This window comes from Mastigoproctus giganteus, chromosome 1 (genome assembly GCF_048544385.1).
Source record: "Mastigoproctus giganteus isolate SK-2022 chromosome 1, ASM4854438v1, whole genome shotgun sequence".
Lineage (NCBI taxonomy): Eukaryota > Metazoa > Arthropoda > Arachnida > Uropygi > Thelyphonidae > Mastigoproctus > Mastigoproctus giganteus.
The window spans coordinates 170190493-170210051 of NC_143575.1; the positions used below are offsets into that span (position 1 = coordinate 170190493).

The 19559-nt window shown below is 38.7% G+C and overlaps 1 protein-coding gene across 12 annotated transcripts in view; it reads left to right on the top strand.

Moving 5' to 3' along the window:
• Positions 1-19559, top strand: part of LOC150091249 (tyrosine-protein phosphatase Lar-like) — a 1641114-nt gene that overhangs the window by 1291476 nt on the left and 330079 nt on the right. For all 12 annotated transcript variants that reach the window (XM_090374921.1, XM_090374965.1, XM_090374991.1 and 9 more), the window contains one exon: positions 17276-17483. In XM_090374921.1, the coding sequence (XP_090231047.1) occupies positions 17276-17483 (208 nt within the window). The remainder of the gene's footprint in view (positions 1-17275; positions 17484-19559) is intronic.

A 19559-nucleotide genomic window follows, 5' to 3' on the forward strand; every position in this document is an offset into this window, starting at 1 on the left:
CAAGTAGAACCTCTACAAATAGGGTTTCAGTGTAAAGTGTGTGTAATATGTTAAAAAAAAAAAAAAAAAAAAAACCACGCCTCTTCGCCACCAGGGAGCAAGCACCACCTGAGTATCTACTGCCTGGTAACTATCCCTAAGAATGTGAAGCCAGGCCAGGGTCTATTTCACTGTCTGCACTGTTTGCACTAAAACCCCACACCCACTGGAGGTAGTCCAATACTATTGATGGATGCCAACCTCTCTCTCTCTCTCTCTCTCTCTCTTTTCTCAACAATTTGTCATTTCAGTGAGCTTTCATCTTAAGTCGCCGTCGCCAACCGGGTTTTCACCCATATGCATTAGTAGAGGCATACGATGCAAGAAAGCAAGCTTATGCAGCATCAGCCAAAAAAAAAAAACGCCCTTTTCACCCCTCCATTCATTCAAAATGCCTGTCCAGCTCAGCCTTAAATTTATTTAGTCTACCAACTTCCACAACAAAAGATGGAAGTCTGTTCCACCAATCAACTACCTGCTGGCTAAAGGCAAATTTCCGCACATCTATTCTACAATTGTCGTTCCTCAATTTGAATCTGTGCCCCCCTCAGGTTCTTAATCTGAGGAAGAGGAAGAATCCCATCAGCATTCAGCTTACTCAACCTATTCAAGGCCTCATTCAGATCACCTTGCAGGTGCCTACTCTCCAGGTGCTGCAATTTGCAGAACTTAAGCATTCTTGGTAAGAGCACCCCTTTATTCCCCTCACCAATCTTGTTGCCCTTCTTTGTACTCGTTCCAGCAGCTCTACATCCTTCTTGAAATGAGGCCTCCAGACCTGTACACAATACTCTAGGTGTGGCCTGACTATTGCCTTGTATAATGGGATAATCACCTCCCTGTTGGCCCAGAGTGCCAAGCGATAGTGACAAGCGATTTTCTCTGAGATATACAGTGTGCTCTTTCTAAGCGACAAAGTTTAATATTCTTTCTAGTGTCGTTTTCTCTTTTGTTTATCTAAAGTGGTTCTGTGCTTTAAGTGTTAAAGTAAGAACCAAGAAAGGAAAACTACCTTTCTTTTTTCAGAGTATATATATATTAATTACTAACAAGCTACTAATCTTTACAACCGGTTGTTCACTGGTGGCACCGCTCCTGCCTCCATGTGGCAGGGCCGGTAACCTGGGAGAAGAAAGCCACTCTCCCAGGGCTAAAAGGAGCAAACATGGAATTTGACAATTTCCCTCCAATTGAGCCTCGATGCTCATCACGTCCTAAATCAAATAATAATGACTATGAAACATTACAGTTGAAAAGACTGTGGACTGACACAGAGCAAAAGGAATGTCCATCTTTCCTTATCTTCCACTCCAAACAAATGCATGAGTACACACTCCCCATTTCTGATACAGAAATGTTTGGAAAACTCAGCAGGTTCACCTAAAATGGTAAAAAGACTTAGATCAGGTGATTTATTAATTGAAAGTGTGAGTCATAAGCAATCAGAGACTCTGCTGAACCTCTCAACCTTTGGTGGTATTCCCGTGCAAGTTACACCACATGCAACACTAAATGCCTCCAAAGGGGTTATCACTGAGTGGGATTTGATCAATGTCACAGAAGAGGAATTAGTCCAAGAATTAAGAGCAAAAATCACACATTCTAAGCGGATTATGATCAGAAAAGATGGTCAGCTTGTTCCCACGCAGAACATTATCCTGACGTTTGGCGTGCCAAATTTATTATTGAGTGTTAAAGCTGACTATCTCAATTGTCATATAAGACCCTACATTCCTAATCCCACGGAATGTGTGCCGAAACTGTGGTTCAAAATCCCACGCACGAACAGAATGTGATGCTGAAACACCACATTGTCTAAACTGGCAAGGCCAACACCCCGCTTATTCAAAGTCCTGTGAACTGTGGAAAACAGGAAAAAAGGTCCAAAAATACAAAGTAGAGCAGAAAGTGACTTACCAAGAGGCAAAGAAGCAAATTATGCTTACTACACCTAAACACACTTACGCAGCAGCAACTAAGAAATACCAGTCAGCAGCCACTCAAACTGACGTGTCAGTTCCCCCATCCATGTCTATTGCAGATTGGGCCTAAGAAATACTCTCAACCTCACAGCAATCTACTAAGGAACAGCACGCGATAGATAGTGCTAACAACACACCAATTACAGTACCGCCAACTGCTTTGCAGTCTTCCTCAGAAACTATAAAAACTAAAACAGCAGTCCCAATGCAGAAAAGTCAGCAAAATGTAACAAATATGGATTCAGATGAAAACATCAATCTGGATGAGCCAATCTTAGATCTGTACACAGAAGACGACATGGACACAGCGTGTCCTATCTCCTCGAAAAAAGAAAGAATAAAATTGGAAAGACAGAAACAGACTGTGCCTAAAAAGCAGACTGAATCAAGCCCATCTACTAAAAATAAATAATGGATCACATCATACAGTGGAACTGTAGAGGTCTACTTAGAAACATCGATGATATCCAACAGTATAGTCCGGTAACCATATGTTTACAAGAAAGTAATCTACCACCAGAAGTGATTCCAAAAATCAAGAACTATACTGTATATCAGCATAATAGAAATAATAATACCACTGTGCGTGGAGGTGTGGCCATTCTAGTAAACTCAAGCGTCCCTACTAAACACATTCCACTGCAAACTTCCTTAGTAGCAGGACGTGTCTCCTTAGGAATCATGTTAACAGTTGTTTCAATCTACCTATCACCAAACAAAACAAAGAATATACTTATGACCTCCTCCAATTTGTTTTTTTTTGAGATTTTAATGCACACCACCCAATCTGGAGCTCCCCACATGCAGACAGACGAGGAAAAGTTCTGGAATCACTGCTTGACAAACATAATCTAACACTGTTGAATAGCGGTGCTGATACTTACATTCATTTCTCCACTAGAACAACTACAGCTATAGACTTAACAATCTGCTCTCCAACATTGTATTCACTCATCTGCTGAACAATTCTGGACAATCTGCTAAACAGTGACCATTATCCAATAATTTGTGAAATCCAACAACTAGAATCCCTCAGGCAAATAATTCCTGCTTAAAATGGAAATTTTCCAAGGCTGATTGTAAGTTATTTGCTTCAAGTATCTCATGCAATGGTGAAATTATCAAATTCCAATCCATCGATGATGCCACACAGCACATCACATCTCAGATTCTAAATGCTGCAACCAAGGGCATGCCAAAAATCCATACTGGTTCGTTTAAACATGCCAATCTTTGGTGGAGTGATGCGTACCAACTTGCCAAAAAAGAGAAAAACAGGGCATGGAACCTGTTTCGTAAACACAACTGAGAACCTTATAAATTTCAAAAAACTGAAAGCAAAAGTGTGATTTGTAAGGAAAAAGGCAAAAAAAAAACTCTTGGATCAAGTTTGCCTCTATTATAACGAAGAATACAAAAAGCAGGATAATCTGGAATAAAATAAAAAAAAAAAAAAAACTGAATGGTAGATTTCTCCCAGCATCCTCTCCAATACTGAGAAGGAATGGACAAGACTTATCTCCAGTTGAAATAGCTAATGCTCTGGTAGAAAATTTTGCCAAAATCTCAGGTATAGCTACATATGAACCATCTTTTCAGCAACATAAAAGAAGAACTGATCAAAGCAAATTAAATTTCAGCACAAGACTAGCACTGCCATATAAACAGCCCTTTACAATGTTGGAGCTACAGGATGCTCTAAACAAATCAACAAATGGGGCATCAGGACCTGATGGTCTTTATTACCTCATGTTGCAACACCTAGACAAAAAGGCATTAAATTCCCTATTGCTTTTTCTGAATTGGATCTTCTCCGAAAGCTACTATCCTCAGTCATGGTGTCATTCAACAGTGCTAGCTTTTCCAAAACCTGGAAAAGATCAGATGAATCCATGCAACTATAGACCGATATCCCTTACCAGCTGCTTGTGCAAGACATTGGAAAAGATGGTACACAATAGACTTGTATGGTATGTAGTATCCCACTCAGTCATCAGTTGTGATCAATATGGCTTCCGCAAAAACCGACCCACATTAGACCTTATGGTGAAAGCTGAGTGTAACATATGGAACGCCTTTATTCGAAAAGAACATCTTGTCATGGTGTGCCTGGATATTGAAAAAGCCTTTGACATCACCTGGCACTATGGTATTCTGCAAGACCTGTATGCCATAGGACTCAGAGGTGGACTCCCAATGATCATAGAGAGTTACTTTAAAAATAGAACTTTTCAAGTGAGGTATCGTAATGCTGTTTCGCAAGTTCTTATCCAAAGAGGTGTACCACAGGGATTGGTACTCGGCGCTACACTCTTTGCTCTTAGGATAAACAATGTAGCGCAGAACATCTTGGGAAATGCAGAAATCATCTTTATGCTGATGATCTTGCAATATCTTGCCATTCACAGAATATCCGTTCCATTTAACGACATCTGCAGCTTGCAATAAACAAAATAGTGTAATGGACTTCACGTAATGGTTATTGTCTGTCGGCAACCAAAACTGCGGCCATTCACTTTTGTAAAAAACACCAGCTACAACCAAAACCTGAATTATCACTGGGAAATCAACCGATACCAATTATCAGCAGTATCCGATTCTTGGGCATGATCCTTGACACTAAACTGACATTCCAGAAACACATACTACAAACACGAACAGACTGTATGAAAAAGCTGAATATACTTAAAGTCATCTCATCTATGACATGGGGGTCGCTATACTCTACTCCACCTATACCAGGCCTTAATCAGATCTCGATTAGATTATGGTTCCCCTGTTTATGACTCTGCCCGAAAGACTGTTAGCCTGCCTCAACACAATACAACATAGTGCACTGAGGATTGCCATTGGGGCATTCAGGACTTCGCCAGTCCAAAGCTCATATATAGAGGCCAATGAACCTCCGCTCCACTTACAGAGAAAGATGCTGCTTCTCAGTTATGTGGTTAAAATATATAGCCTTCCATCTCATCCTATCTGGTCATACCTCTATGATCCTCAATGGGTAAATCTTTTTAGAAATAAGCCCCTTGTAAACAAACCTACAGGAATCCGTCTACGAGAACTGATTCAGCAGTGGAACGTGCAATTGACCAATTCACATCGAGACAGAGAAATTGTGCAACCTCCATGGAAAGCGTGCATACCTTCATGTGAATGACTACGTCCGATGTTGGGGGAAACACTCCCTGAACAAACAAACCATTCAGAAACTACATGCAGCTCACTCTTTGGCAAACGCAGACACTCTGCAAATTTATACTGACAGCTCCAAAAGTGACACAGCTGTGGTGCTACCAACGTCAACAGTCGGCATTTCATTACCACAAGAATGCACTGTTTTCACTGCAGAACTCTATGCAATTAGGATGGGTTTTACCTTACTTGCTCATGATTTCACTGCAAAGACTATAATCTATACAGACTCTTTGAGTGCAGTGAAAGCCCTCCAAGGCAATTCTTGCTCTCCACATCCATTTATAAATCAAATGAGAACTCAAATATCTGAACTTCATAACAAGACTGTCACTTTTTGTTGGATTCCAGGTCACACTGGAATACCAGAAAATGAGAGTGCAGATAAAGCAGCAAGAAATCTCACTGATAATAACCACATCCAGATTCCTTGAACAGACATATGGTGAATTTGCAATGAAAAATGGAGATAAATTTGACATAATTAGGTAAATAACAAGTTACAAAATATAAAACAGAATCCACAGCTATGGAAATCTAGTTTCTGCTCAAACAGACACAAAGAGTGTGCTTGCTAGAGCACGTTATAGGTCATACCCATCTTACACATCTATATTTATTGTGAGGAAATAATCTGCCACTGTGCTTCCACTGTGACTCACCACTAACCGTAAAGTATATTCTTATAGAATGCAGTCACTATCATAATGCCAGAACCACATCATTCCAATCTCTCTGTAATTTAAATGAACCTCTTTAAATTAGACATATTATTGGGGACAACTCCAATTTACCTGAGTTTTTCCACAATCTAAAACAGATTAATATATTTATGCTCATATAAACTCTTTTTATTAATCCATACAGCGTCTCTCCACAGGAACAGGCGCAATATGACCAAAGTAGCTCTTGCGCCAAAAAAAAACCCGACAACCTCCCTGTCCCTGCTAGCAAAATTCCTATATATCATTGATAAGACTCCATGACCTGCCCTGGAAGACCTTCTACACTGCTCAGCAAATTTCATATTTGACTGCACAATTACCCCCAGTTCTTTTTCACTTTCCACTTCCTTGAGTGTAGTGCCACACAGTTGGTATGTTTCTCTTGGGTTATTCCTACCCATATGTAGTACTTTGCAGTTGTCAATGTTAAACTTCAGTTGCCACTTCTCAGCCTATTTGCCCAACTATCTAGGTCCAGTTGGAGGCCGACCGGGCTAGCCGAGTGGGTAAAGTACCTGCCCGGCAACCCAAAGGTCGCGGGTTCGATTCCCGCCTCGGGCTTGGATCAAAGTACTGCAAAAAACCTTGGGAGGTGCAATATGGCCACAGAAGCCGATGCGCCAACAACTACCAAATCAAATCAAATCAAACCAGTTGGAGTAGCATACCCTGCCAACCTTTGTATCATCTGCAAACTTGGACATTAAACCTGATATACCTTCATCAATATCATTGATAAATACAGAAAGCAACGATGGGGGCCCAACATGGACCCCTGGGGGACACCACTAATAACATTAGTCCATTAAAGACCAGTGTCCATTGATCGCCACTCTCTGACTTCTCTCATTCAACCATCTCTTTCTCCATAACAGCAGCTTGCCTTTAATGCCATACTGCTCCAACTTGTACAGTAGTCTTCCATGTGCAACAGTATCAAAAGCTTTCCTGAAATCCAGTATATGATATCAAAATTATTTTTTGAATCCAATTCCTTTTTGACCTCATTGTAGTATTTAATCAAATTGGTCAGACAAGACTTTCCTTAAGAAACAGATGCTCTGTCTTAACTATAACTGCAGTCTTGTACAGATGATCCTGCAGCATCAGCCAAAAAAAAAAAAAAAAAAAACTTCCACTTCACCCCTCCGTTCGTTCAAAATACCTGTCCAGCTGAGCCTTAAATTTATTTAAGCTATCAACTTCCACAACAAGGGATGGAAGTCTGTTCCACCAACCAACTACCCGCTGGCTAAAGGCAAATTTCCGCACATCTATCCTACATCTGTCTTTCCTCAATTTGAATTTATGCCCTCTCAGGTGATTATTCTGAGCAAGAGGCAGAATCCCATCAGCATTGAGCATGCTCAAACCATTCAAGGCTTTATACACCTCTATCAGATCACCTCGCCGGTGCCTAGTCTCCAGACACTGTAATTTGCAAAACTTAAGCCTTTCTTTGTAAGAGCAACCCTCTGTTCCATTCACTAATTTGTTGCCCTTCTCTGTACTCGTTCCAGCAGCTCTACGTCCTTCTTGAAATGAGGCCTCCAGACCTGTATACAGTACTCAAGGTGTGGCCTGACCATTGCCTTATACAAGGGAATAACCACCTCCTTATCCCTGTGAGAAAAATTCCTGTATATCTTTGATAAGACACCATGAGCTACTCTTGCAGCCCCCTCTGCACTGCTCAGGGAACTTCATATCGGCCTGCACAATTACCCCCAGGTCCTTTGCATTCTCTACCGCTGTCAGTGTAGTACTACAGATTGATACCTTGCTCTGGTGTTGCTGTTTCCCATATGTAGTACTTTACATTTGTCAATGTTAAACTTCATTTGCCACCTCTCAGCCCATCTGCTCAACCTTTCCAGACCCTGTTGCAGCAGCATACCATCAGTAGTGTCCTTAACAACCCTGCCAACCTTTGTCACCCTTTGAGCCCCATTTGTGAATTGGGGTAACATTTGCATACACAAGGCGCCTCCGTAGCCAGGTGGGAAGGAGCAGCAGTGCGTAGCACACGCATCTTGATTAGACCGGGGTTCAAGCCTGTCGCCACCAAATACGGAAGATGCAGAAAGGTCAGGGAATGACCACTGCATATCCCGGAGCAATATGGCCTTAGTTGCTAATGCTCCTAAAAACCAAATAACAAACAAACATTTGCACATTTCCAGTCTATGGGAACCTCTGCTGAGTCTAAGGAACCTCTCATAATTATGGCTAAGGGTTTGCTTACTTCCTTTGTTGCCTCCTTGAATATAACTGGATAGAACCCATCCACCCCCAGTTGCCTTTCTTATGTTTAACTACAACAATTTCTCCTCCACTTTTCTCTCAGTTATTACAAGATCATTCAGCTCCCTGCCAGAATTTGATTAACTTCTGGCATTCCGCTCCATGAATAACTCCTCATGTGCTAATGTAGATGCAAAATACTCATTCAGTTTGTCAGCTACCTTAGCAGGGTCTTCAACAGTTTAACCATTGATATCAAGTGGACCAATCTGATTCATTCCCTTCCTTCTAGAGTTTACCTAAGTAAAGAAATCTTTGTATCCTTTGCCAAAGATTTCTTGTAATCTGCCTTCGCTTGCCTAACCTCATTTGTGACTTGATTACACACCAGATTATGCATCCCATGCGTTTTCTTCTCTGCCACAAGTCTCATCTGATATCCATTTAGGCCTAAACCTTGAACAGTATTTCTTAGTTGGAACAAAAAGCTTAGTAGTTTCCAAGATTACTTCCTTGAATGCTTCCCATTTAGAATTTGCTGGTAACATCATCAGTTGGTCCCACTGTATAGATTTTAAAAACTGTTTCAGAACATCATAGACACCTATACCAAAGCAAAAACTCTTCTCTTTACCCCTGATGGTAGTTACATCTTTTGGTAAATCCCACATCAGCACACTGTTGATCATTGCCACCTAATATTTCCTTTATCTGCAGATTCTTAATGCATGAAGAGTCACTACCGATAATCAGATCCAGAGTATTGCTCCCTCTGGTTGCCTCTCAAACATGCTGCTGTAGAAAACAATCATCCAGTAAATCCAAAAAAGCCTTGCTAGCATGCAAGTGACCAACCCAGAATTCTCAGTCAATATCTGGGAAGTTAAAATTCCCCATTATATGACAATCTGATTTACTGGCCCACTCTATTTCTCTGTATAGTTGCTCATTATACTCATCAGAGTCATTAGGCCTATAGCACACTCCTACCCTCAATTTCGCTTTCCCAGTGCTTATGTCACACCAGACTGATTGCACTTTGTGCCCATGTCAACTGGATGTGCTTCCCTAGATTTTCTGTTTCTGAACTAACAGCATAACCCCTCCTCCCCTCTTATCCTATCCATCCTTCCTGTACATATTGTACTCCCTAAATTCCAGTTCTGCATTTCTTATACCTGTGTGACACCACATCTCTGATATCCCAACAATTTCTGCCTTTGATGTTTTGAACAGCACCTCAAATTCATCAAATTTATTTACTAAACTCCTAGCATTGGTGTAGCCACAAGTATACATGCACTTGTTCTTATTCTTAGCTACCCTAACACGCCCCATGTATTTACTTGTTCCGCAATGACTCCCAGCAGTTCCTGAAAATTCCCTCAAAATTACTAGGTATATATGCAAATAACTCAGCAGTCCACTTTCCCTCAAAATTACTAGGTATATATGCAATTAACTCTAGGAGCTTTACTTTCCTTTAGGGTTGAAATTTTTTTTCTAATAAAACTAAAATTTTAATAACTAATTTCATTCTCCCCATCTACACTCACCCAGTTTGCCACTCACTGTTAAGTCTTCCATCGCCAGGGCCGACCGGGCTAGCCGAGTGGGTAAAGTACCTGCCCGGCAACCCAAAGGTCGCGGGTTCGATTCCCGCCTCGGGCTTGGATCAAAGTACTACAAAAACCTTGGGAGGTGCAATATGGCCACAGACGCCGATGCGCCAACAACTATCAAATCAAATCAACCATCGCCAGATATCGATTGAAAGTAACTTTTCATTTCATCAGTAACATCAGCTAGGTTGTCTTAGGCTTCCTCATATCCATTACACACATAAATCTTGTCTTGTTTAATTTTTTTTTCTTTGTATCACTTATGTGAAAGGCTCCTTGTTCTTTGCTCTCTTAGCCAGCAATTTCTCATCTGCCTTTGCCAGCCTAACCTTTTCTGTGGTTCTTTTACAAACCAACATGTAGCTGTTATAGGTTACAGTACTTTTCATCATTCTGTAACTTTCCCAATTCATCTTTTTTTGCTCTATTATACAGGCCTGCTCATTATTCCTCTATTTTGGCATCCTCCTTTTGCTATATTTTGTTAATGTATATGAAGTCATGACATCTGTCATATAGCTTTATATACCATAATTCTAATGTGTTTCCACTCTGTGTAGCATCTCCCCAGTTGATAGAGACCATGTAGCACTTTAAGCTGTCATAATCTTTCCTGAAATTTAAACTCATTCCTTTGCCTTTAAAAACTGCTACCCCCCACCCACACCATTATGTAACTTGGAACATTATCACATTAAGTTATTGCTGTGGATAAGGGGATTGTTGAGTTGAAAACAGAGAATGGCTATCAGTGGACTGCTCTTCATGGACTAATGTTATTAGTGGTGTCCCACAAGGTTCAGTGCTTTACCCATTGCTATTTTCTCTATTTATGAATGATACTGATGAAGGTATATCAGGCTTAATGTGTAAGTTTATAGATGATTCAAAGGTTGGCAGGCTGGTTAATGACAGTAATGAAGGTATGCTCCTGCAACAAGATCTAGAAAAATCGGGCAGATGGGCTGAGAAATAGCAACTGAAATTTAATATTGACAAATGAAAGGTATTGCACTACTATTTTCCATCTGAGTGGTACTACTCTCAGGGTAGTGGAAAATGAAAAAGACCTGTAGGGTCCCTTTCATTTTCAAGGAAGGAGAAGCTCCTTGAAAAACTCCTTGTTAACTTATGTCAACGAGCTTTTTGCATAAGTGGATACAAAGAAGAAAAATTCAAATAAGACAGGACCTGTGTGTAATGGATATGGGGAAGCCTAAGACAACCCAGCTGATGTTACTGAAAAATGAACAGGTACTTTCAATCGATATCTGCAGATAGAAAATTTTGCAGTAAGACCCAAACTGGAAGTAATTGTGCAGTGAGATATGGAGTTCACTGATCAATGCAGACAGGCTTCCAGGACAGCTCATAGAGTTTTGTTGTTGATATACAGGAATTTTGCCAGCAGTGATAAAGAGATGATTATCCCATTGTATAAGGCAATGGTTAGGCCACATCTTGAGTACTGCATACAAGTCTTGAGGCCATCATTTTAGGAAGGATGTAAAGCTGCTGGAACAGGTATAGAGAGGGGCAGTGAGATTGATGAGGGGAACAAAGGGGGAGTGCCCTTACCAAGAAAGGCTTCAGTTTTGCAAATTGCAGCATCAGGAGACTAGGCACTGTGAGGAGATCTGATTTAGGTGTTTAAAGCCTTGAATGGATTGAGTTAGCTAATATTGATGGCATTCTTCTTCTTCTTCTTGCTCAGACTATGCACATGAGGGCACATAATTTTCAAACTGAGGAAGGATGATTGCAGAATAAATGTGCAGAAGTTTGCCTTCAGCCAACAGTGGTTAATTGCTGGAACAAGCTTCCATCCATTGTTGGGGAACTGAATAGTTTGAATAAATTCAAGGTAAAAGTAGAGAAACTATTGGAAGTAATGGCTAGGCGAAATGGAATTTTCTTTCTTTCTTTTTTGGCTGATGCTGTATAAGCTTTCTTTCTAGCATCATTTGCCACTACTAATACTAACTTATAACTCCATAATCATTCCCTGATAGTGTTTCCTGTGCTATCAGCCCTATGATATCACCTGGTTTCTGAGTGATGGTCAGTTCCAGAATATTCTTGCCCTAGTATTTTTTTCTAACGTGCTGATACAAATAATAGTCATCTAGATGATTTAAAAATTGTTTCCCCGTGGTGGTTCCATCCCACTTGTTCGACTCGGTTAGTGGCAAATTTAAAACCCTCATAAGACTTTCACACTTGTGTGCCCATTCCACTTGCATATACAGGCTTACATCATAATCTTCTGACCTGTTGATTATTATGCCTTTGCTTCCAGCTACCTCGTACCACAGATTCTTCACTAGCATGCATGCTTCTGCATCCGTAAAACCTCTTTTCATGCTGAAAAGCTCTATTTTATAAGAAGCATAACCCCCTCACCTCTATTGTCCTATATATATGTTGTACACACCATAGTGAAACTTATCATCTGCTATTTCCAGGTGACACTGCATCTCTGTTAGCCCTAGTATGTTAGCATTAGCTATCCTAACTAGGAGTTTGAATATGCAGGAGTTTGAATTTGAATTTTCACCCATTTTATGGACAACACTCGTGACACATTTAAGGACAGAACAACTATACAAGTGTTCTTGTATAGTTTACTACCTATGACACGCCCCTTGAAATTATTTAGGCTTGTTTTCTTAGCATTATTATTATTATTATTATTATTAATATTCATATGATGCAAGGAAGCCTGAGGCTTATGCTGCACCAGGAAAAAAAAAGAAAGCTCCCGGGTAACTCTGAGAGAGAGAGAGAGAGAGAGAGAGAGAGAGAGAGAGAGAGAGAGAGAGAGAGAGAGAGAGAGAGAAAAGTAGAAGGGAATCACCAAGAAAGAGAAGAATGATGATATCCAGCTCAGGACCCTGGGTGTGCCAAGCCCATACTCACCAGATCCCATTCATTTCAGACTTTGCTACCTTTGGAACATCTTGCCAATATTGGCTGCTGCAGCAACAAACAAGAACTCCTGAGATATGTTGAAGCATTACTTTGATCCTTATCATCAGATAAATGCATATCTATATTATCCCTGCTCCAAAACTAGCAGTTTCCCCAAACCCTTAAGGTAACCTTGATGATATTGACGAAAACTCCGTGTACCACCTTTTGTCAAACAAATCTTGTTTGTACAGAACAGATTCCTTCTACCTACAAGTGCTAGCCATGCTGATAAAAATGCCACCCCATCACAAAAGTTATGCAGAGTCCCTCAAGTACTGAGGGACTTGAGATGACCGAGGGAATTGAAATGAATGGGAAGCTAATGCTAAGAAAACAAGCCTAATTCATAAGGCTTTTAGCATATAGTTCCTTGTATCCTGTCTGTTAAGAATTTCAAACACATACACATTCTGACGTAACTCATAACATATTTTCTGCTTAGTCCCATGTTTATCGCAAAAATCACCAGTTCATGTGTGCTTAATATTATTAGTTTCCACATGAATAATAATTCTCTCTTTATCTCCTCAAAATCTAATAATCTCTTGATGACATCATTAATTGTTGCCCCATGCAGACACATCCTAGCTCTAGTCCACCAATCCTTTATAAAAAAGGTTATTTTCCTGACTTTAGAGCATCCCAATAAAACTAAATCCTCTTGAACCAGACCAGTCCACCAATCCTTTATAAAAAAGGTTATTTTCCTGACTTTAGAGCATCCCAATAAAACTAAATCCTCTTGAACCAGACCATTATCCATGTGACTGTTTTGTTCAGGTGCCCAAATTGTAGTCACCTGTCAGTTCACTGGAATCTTGAGTCCTTGATGAGTTTCCAGTTTTATATATCTGTAGGATAACCACTTGTTTCTTCAGTGACTCAGGTTCATCCAGCAATGCACCAAATTTTAATTTCGGGTTAGTGCACTCTTTACATTGGGAACAAAGCAAAGGATCATGTGATTATCAGATGGATCGACCTTTGAATACATGCTTCAGGATATGCAAATAATGAACTTGTCTCATACAGGAATTGCCTATGGCCATTTCCATCTGTGACGTGATATCCTCAAATGAAATATTCAGTGTGGATCTTGTAACAACCATTATTAAAGTAAGAATTAACTTTACTACAAAATATTACAGTAAAGCAATATTTACTGTGTACTTTAAAATACAGTGCCACCTCCATATAATATGGGTATCAGTTTACCATTTTTACTCTGTAATTTTTTAACATAAATTCACTTTACTTAGTAAGTAAATACTTTATTTACTAACGTTTTAGGAATATACAGACTGAAAGACAAAGTGTTAAAGGTTATCTCATTCCCTTTACATTCTACACAAGCCTACTCATACACAAGCCTTGTAGACTTACATTTTATGTATCAGTTCTGAAATAGTCATGTAATTTGGTTTTCCAGAAATGACTGCATTTTATCAGTACATAATTCTTAATATATGCATAATAATGAGGCACCTACATAGCCAGGTGGGCAGGAGCAGCAGTGCGTAGCACATGCTTCTTGATTAGAACGGGGTTCGAGCCCGGAGGATGCGGAAAGGTCAGGGAATGATCACCGCATATCCCCGGAGCAGTATGGCCTTAGTTGCTAATGCTCCTAAAAACCAAATAACAAACAAGCATAATAATGATGATGTTCACTATCACTCATGTTCTAACCACATCATCACCTCATTAATGTTTTTGAGCACTTGGTTAATTTCTGGTGCTTTTTTCTTACGCGAGTCATCCACATTACCTTCTAAGTCACTGGCCTTCTTTTTGTCAATTGTCTTCCCACTGTTCACAGAGGCTGTGATCTGTTACTTGCTCAGGTAATGCACAACTAGAGCTTTCGCATCCACCTCAATCCAAACGGACTTTGCTTCTTGTTCTGAAAATGCTGCTAATTCAAGATTATGATTAGTGATCTCATCAGGGAAAAATACATTTTTTCCACCAGTTTTCAATTGTTGAGCTTTCTTTCTCCATGTTAATTCAGTGTTAATGATTTTAAAAATTCTAGTACTTGAATTTGAGTTTACAACACCGTCACCTTTGAAGTAGTCTCCTTGAGAATGTAAACACCGATCCCAGCACTTCTCCCATGATATGAATGCGTCCTGTAAGTCCTTCTCCGTCATAGTGTTCAGCACCGCCTGCAATTCAGTTTTGATATCCTCTACGCTGTCAAATCTTCAACCCTTCAGCTTAATTTTCATTATTGTGAAGAGGAAGTTGCAGGGGAACTAAGTGTGGTGAATAAGGATGTGTGGGGGGCAATTGTCATGTTGGATGCTAAAAACTGCACCATAGTGGGAGATGTGTGGGCCGGCACGTTGTCATGATGAAGGACCCAGTTCTTTGTGTGCCACTTCTGGATGTTTCCTCCTGACAGCTTCCCTTAACCACCTCAGGACATCACAGTAGAACTTTGCATTGACTTTTGCAACATTTTCTGGGGTTGTGCTCAATGATGGATGGCCAGAGTGATTGTCATCATCAACCGATATTCAGCTATTTTTAAAACAGTTAACTATATATGCCAGATGCAAACCAATAGTAGGTCTGCATCTGGCTAAGTATTGTCACCAAAAGCTTGTTTCAACTTCTTATGGGTTTCTGCTGCCGTATCGTTAAGAAGGAAACAAAATGTGATGCAAGCACATTGCTCTCTCACATCAGCCATCACAACAATCGCAAACTACACGAAACACACCATAAAAGAACTGCGCATAAATATTCAATGACTCTATCCAGCCTGACATCATGTGGCACACTGATTCACAAAGGAGGCATGCAGCGTTGCCTAGTGCACAAGTCCATACTAGACGTAGTTCCCATGCAACGCTCAAATTTCGGGAACATTTGTGTAGCACTGTTTCACAGTCATACAATTATTCATCTTGGATAACATTACACAGAAATTCAGAAAATGCTTTTGCTGCTGTAAAGATTTGCCTACAATACTAACCTGGGATTTTCACATGATGAGCCTTCCATCTCCAAAGCCAGCCTTTAGAAGCTTAAAATTTGTCATTATCTCCAAGTAGCTTATGAAATTTAAGTGTGTGCACTTTGAAAATTACCCAATTTATCGGTATTCCTTCACTGTGATCGTGTAGAAACCACCTGTATGAGCATTGGTCCACATCACTGTTTTCACAAAGTTTAGTTTTTTTTTTTCTTTGGAGTCCTACTTCATCCACGAAATCTATGAATGAACACAGTTTTTCTTCCTCTTCCATGTAACTGCAAATCATTTCTTCTGGAATTCCACAGTCATGAAATATACATTTGTTTCACCACAACTCTTTCAATAATCTTTAACTTTTCTTCAACCATATAAATTTTTCTTTTGGTGGCTGCTACATCAGTCCTACTGATTTACTAATTTTGACAAGTATTTATTTCTTACACCCTAGAACCATGTTTCGAGAAAACTAAATCAAAACCAAACTGCCTGACCTATTATAGTGCCAAAGTGAAGTCACTTGATTTCTCCATAAATCACTTGTCGGTTCATGTATATGTTTGCCAGTTTAGCCATTAGCAGTTTTTGCTTTTCTGAGTGTAATAACTTCTAGTTGAAGAAAGGATCATGTGGAGCTGTTTACAAAAATTTACTTTGTAGCTAATGTTACGCACTTGACAAACAGTAGCTGCATTCCCCTCCAGAGGTAGCCATTTGTAATTGGGATTCCACTGATATATTCTTATATTGCATCTCTAGCAGAAGGAAGTAAATGGGTGTATACAGGAATCAGTCTCTGATGAATCCTTTTGTTTACAGAAATTACTCTGCAACTGAATACTGAATATATCGAAGCAAATATACAGCCACCAATTTTTAGCTGATTTCCTCTCTTGAAAATACGGTAGTAGGATGTATAGTAGATACGGTTTATACAGTATTCGCATTTATTTTAGTTTCCAATATGAAATTGCTCATTCTTTGAACATGCTACTTTTTTTCATAATTCATTTTGGGGGACACTATCATACCTGCAGTATATCCAAAACTGTTGTATGATATGACATGTTATACTGTAGTTAAACTGTATGTTGTGGGAGTCCATAATACAAAGTATGATTTAATAAACTTATGATAGTTAAGATTTTTTTTTTTTTTCCAGTTTAGCAAGAGGATTGTTTCTGTATAAGTAACAAATATTAAATGAGTTATAAAATATACTAGCAACCAAGCAGCACTTGCACCTGTTAGGAAGTGGCAGTTGCAATCTCTTTCAGAACACCCACCCACCATTTAGAAAATCTTTCTGCTTCAAGATGATTTGCATACAGGAACTGTAATTAATAAGGCACATATGTTTGAGCTGCTGTATTCAGAATTACCCAATATAATCATAATAAATATTTCTGAACCATCAAGTATATTAATTCTTAAGTGTTATTTTCAAATAAACCTTGGAAATTTATTTTTTCTTATCAGAATGAATTTATATATTTTTTATTTAATTAGTGGACTAGATGAAAACACAGAATATGTTTTCCGAGTACGAGCTTATACCAACAAAGGGCCTGGTCCATGGAGTAGTCGAATACCAGTACACACCCCTGGTGATGTTCCTCCAGCCCCAACCAGTGTTCAAGCTATGGCCACATCTGAGCAAACTGTAGAAGTTTGGTGGGATGAAGTACCCTACTTCTTAGATATTCTTGGATATCAGGTGAGCCAAATTAGACATCTATCCCTTTTGTATACTCTTTTTTTTTTTTTTTTTTTTTTTTTATTGCTTTAAAAAATATAATTTTGTACTTTTTTTTGTATATATTGCAAATAATATACATTGTCACTATATATGCAAGTAAATAGCATCTCTAGTATTGTGAAACATATTAAAATATGAATTGAATGTTATCATCCTCTTAGTTATAGATGACAATATGTCAGGAACTAGAAAGTAGGTGCATAATCTTTCATTTATCATATGATTCATTTGAATATAGCACTTGGTCACATTTAATATCTCCTGTAACTCTGCTCTGAATTGAGAATCGGGAATAAAACTCCATATCAGAAAGCCTGTCTGATATTTTCTGAATTTCCCTATATGTATTCTGACTGTGAGCCCACAAACACACACACACACACACACACACACACACACACACACACACACACACACTGTGTAACCATTATGAAAAAATTATGTGATGACACATTGATAAAATACTTCTGACTTGGCCCAAGTGCCAAGCAATTTTTTAATGACTAAGCAATTTGCAGATCTTTCTGGTAAATTTACTAGTTTATTTAGTTTTGATCCTTAACTATCTTTTACTTTAATAAAACAGCTCTTTACAAGTAGTAAGTGAATCACAGTAAGGAAATTCACTTACTACTCTCTCTCTCTCATGTGGGCTGAAAACCTGGAAGAAAGTAACACTCACTTCCAGGACTAAAAAAAAAAAAAAAAAAAAAAAATATGAATAGTAAACTAAACTTCTTCTCCTGTAGAGCTTCAAGAGAAATCCCCACCTAGTCAGCATAGAGAGAATGCAGAAGTATGGCCCACAAAAAGTATTAGCATTGTTAACATAACCTCTTCATACATTCTACAGGATATCAAATGTTAGAACAAATGTTTTCATTTGTGATCTGTAAAAACTATACAAAGCTCTTTCCTAGCTGACCAGGCTAGCTGGGTGGGTAAAGTGCCTGCCTGGCAACCCAAAGGTCGCGGGTTCGATTCCCGCCTCAGGCTTGGATCAAAGTACTGCGAAAACCTTGGGAGGTGCATTATGGCCACAGAAGCCTGTGCACCAGCAACTACAAAAAAAAAAAAAAAAAAAAGTAAATACGTATTTGAAAACTAATTCAAATACCTCTCAACCTATGTCAGTCATAAACCTTTCAGAGTTTTTTTTTTTTTCAATTCAGGAATTATCGACACTAGAATGTGGTTTTAATTTCACAATCAGGGACAAGCAGTATCTCAAAAAGGAAGATATAGTTGAATTACAAATGAGACTAAATAATCGCCCTGATAGAAATAGATTAATGCATGAAGAAAACTCCATTATTAATTCTAAAATTACACTCAAATTACAAAATTACACTCAAACATTAGTTTACAAACTTTGATAAGATGATAAAATTGTTAAATAAAAAGCTGATAAAGGTGACACCTTAGTGATTATGGATAAAAGTAAATACAACAAAAATATTTGGGAAATACTTTCAGACCAAAAAAACTTATATATTGATACTAAGTTTACATTAACCATCTTAAAAAATCAATTACATAATCTTCTAAGAATGCTTAGAACTAATAAAGAGATTGATTTACGCACCTTACAACATATCAGCATCAGAAATATTTACAATGCCAATAATATTATGCATTTTCGGAACTGTGAAATTACTTAAATTTGGACATCCATTACGGCCGATAATATCATAGAGGAAATCAAATTTGCAAATTTATCTTTTTTAGTTAAAATCATCTCTCCATTGATAAAATATTCAACATTTAAAGTCAATAATACTAATCAAATCTTCAACTTAATTAATAGCATTGATGTTATTGATAATGACATATTAGCATCATATGATGTCGTCTCACTATATACTAATATAGACGTAGATTATAAATTAAGAAAATTACGCAAACTGCTTTTAATTGACTTTACATTAAAAAAAAAAAAAAAAGCTTACATCCCTTCTATCCCATGCGATCTATGGAAGGAAGGGAAAAAAATCCAAAAATATAAAGTGGAGAACAAAGTTATATATTCAGAGG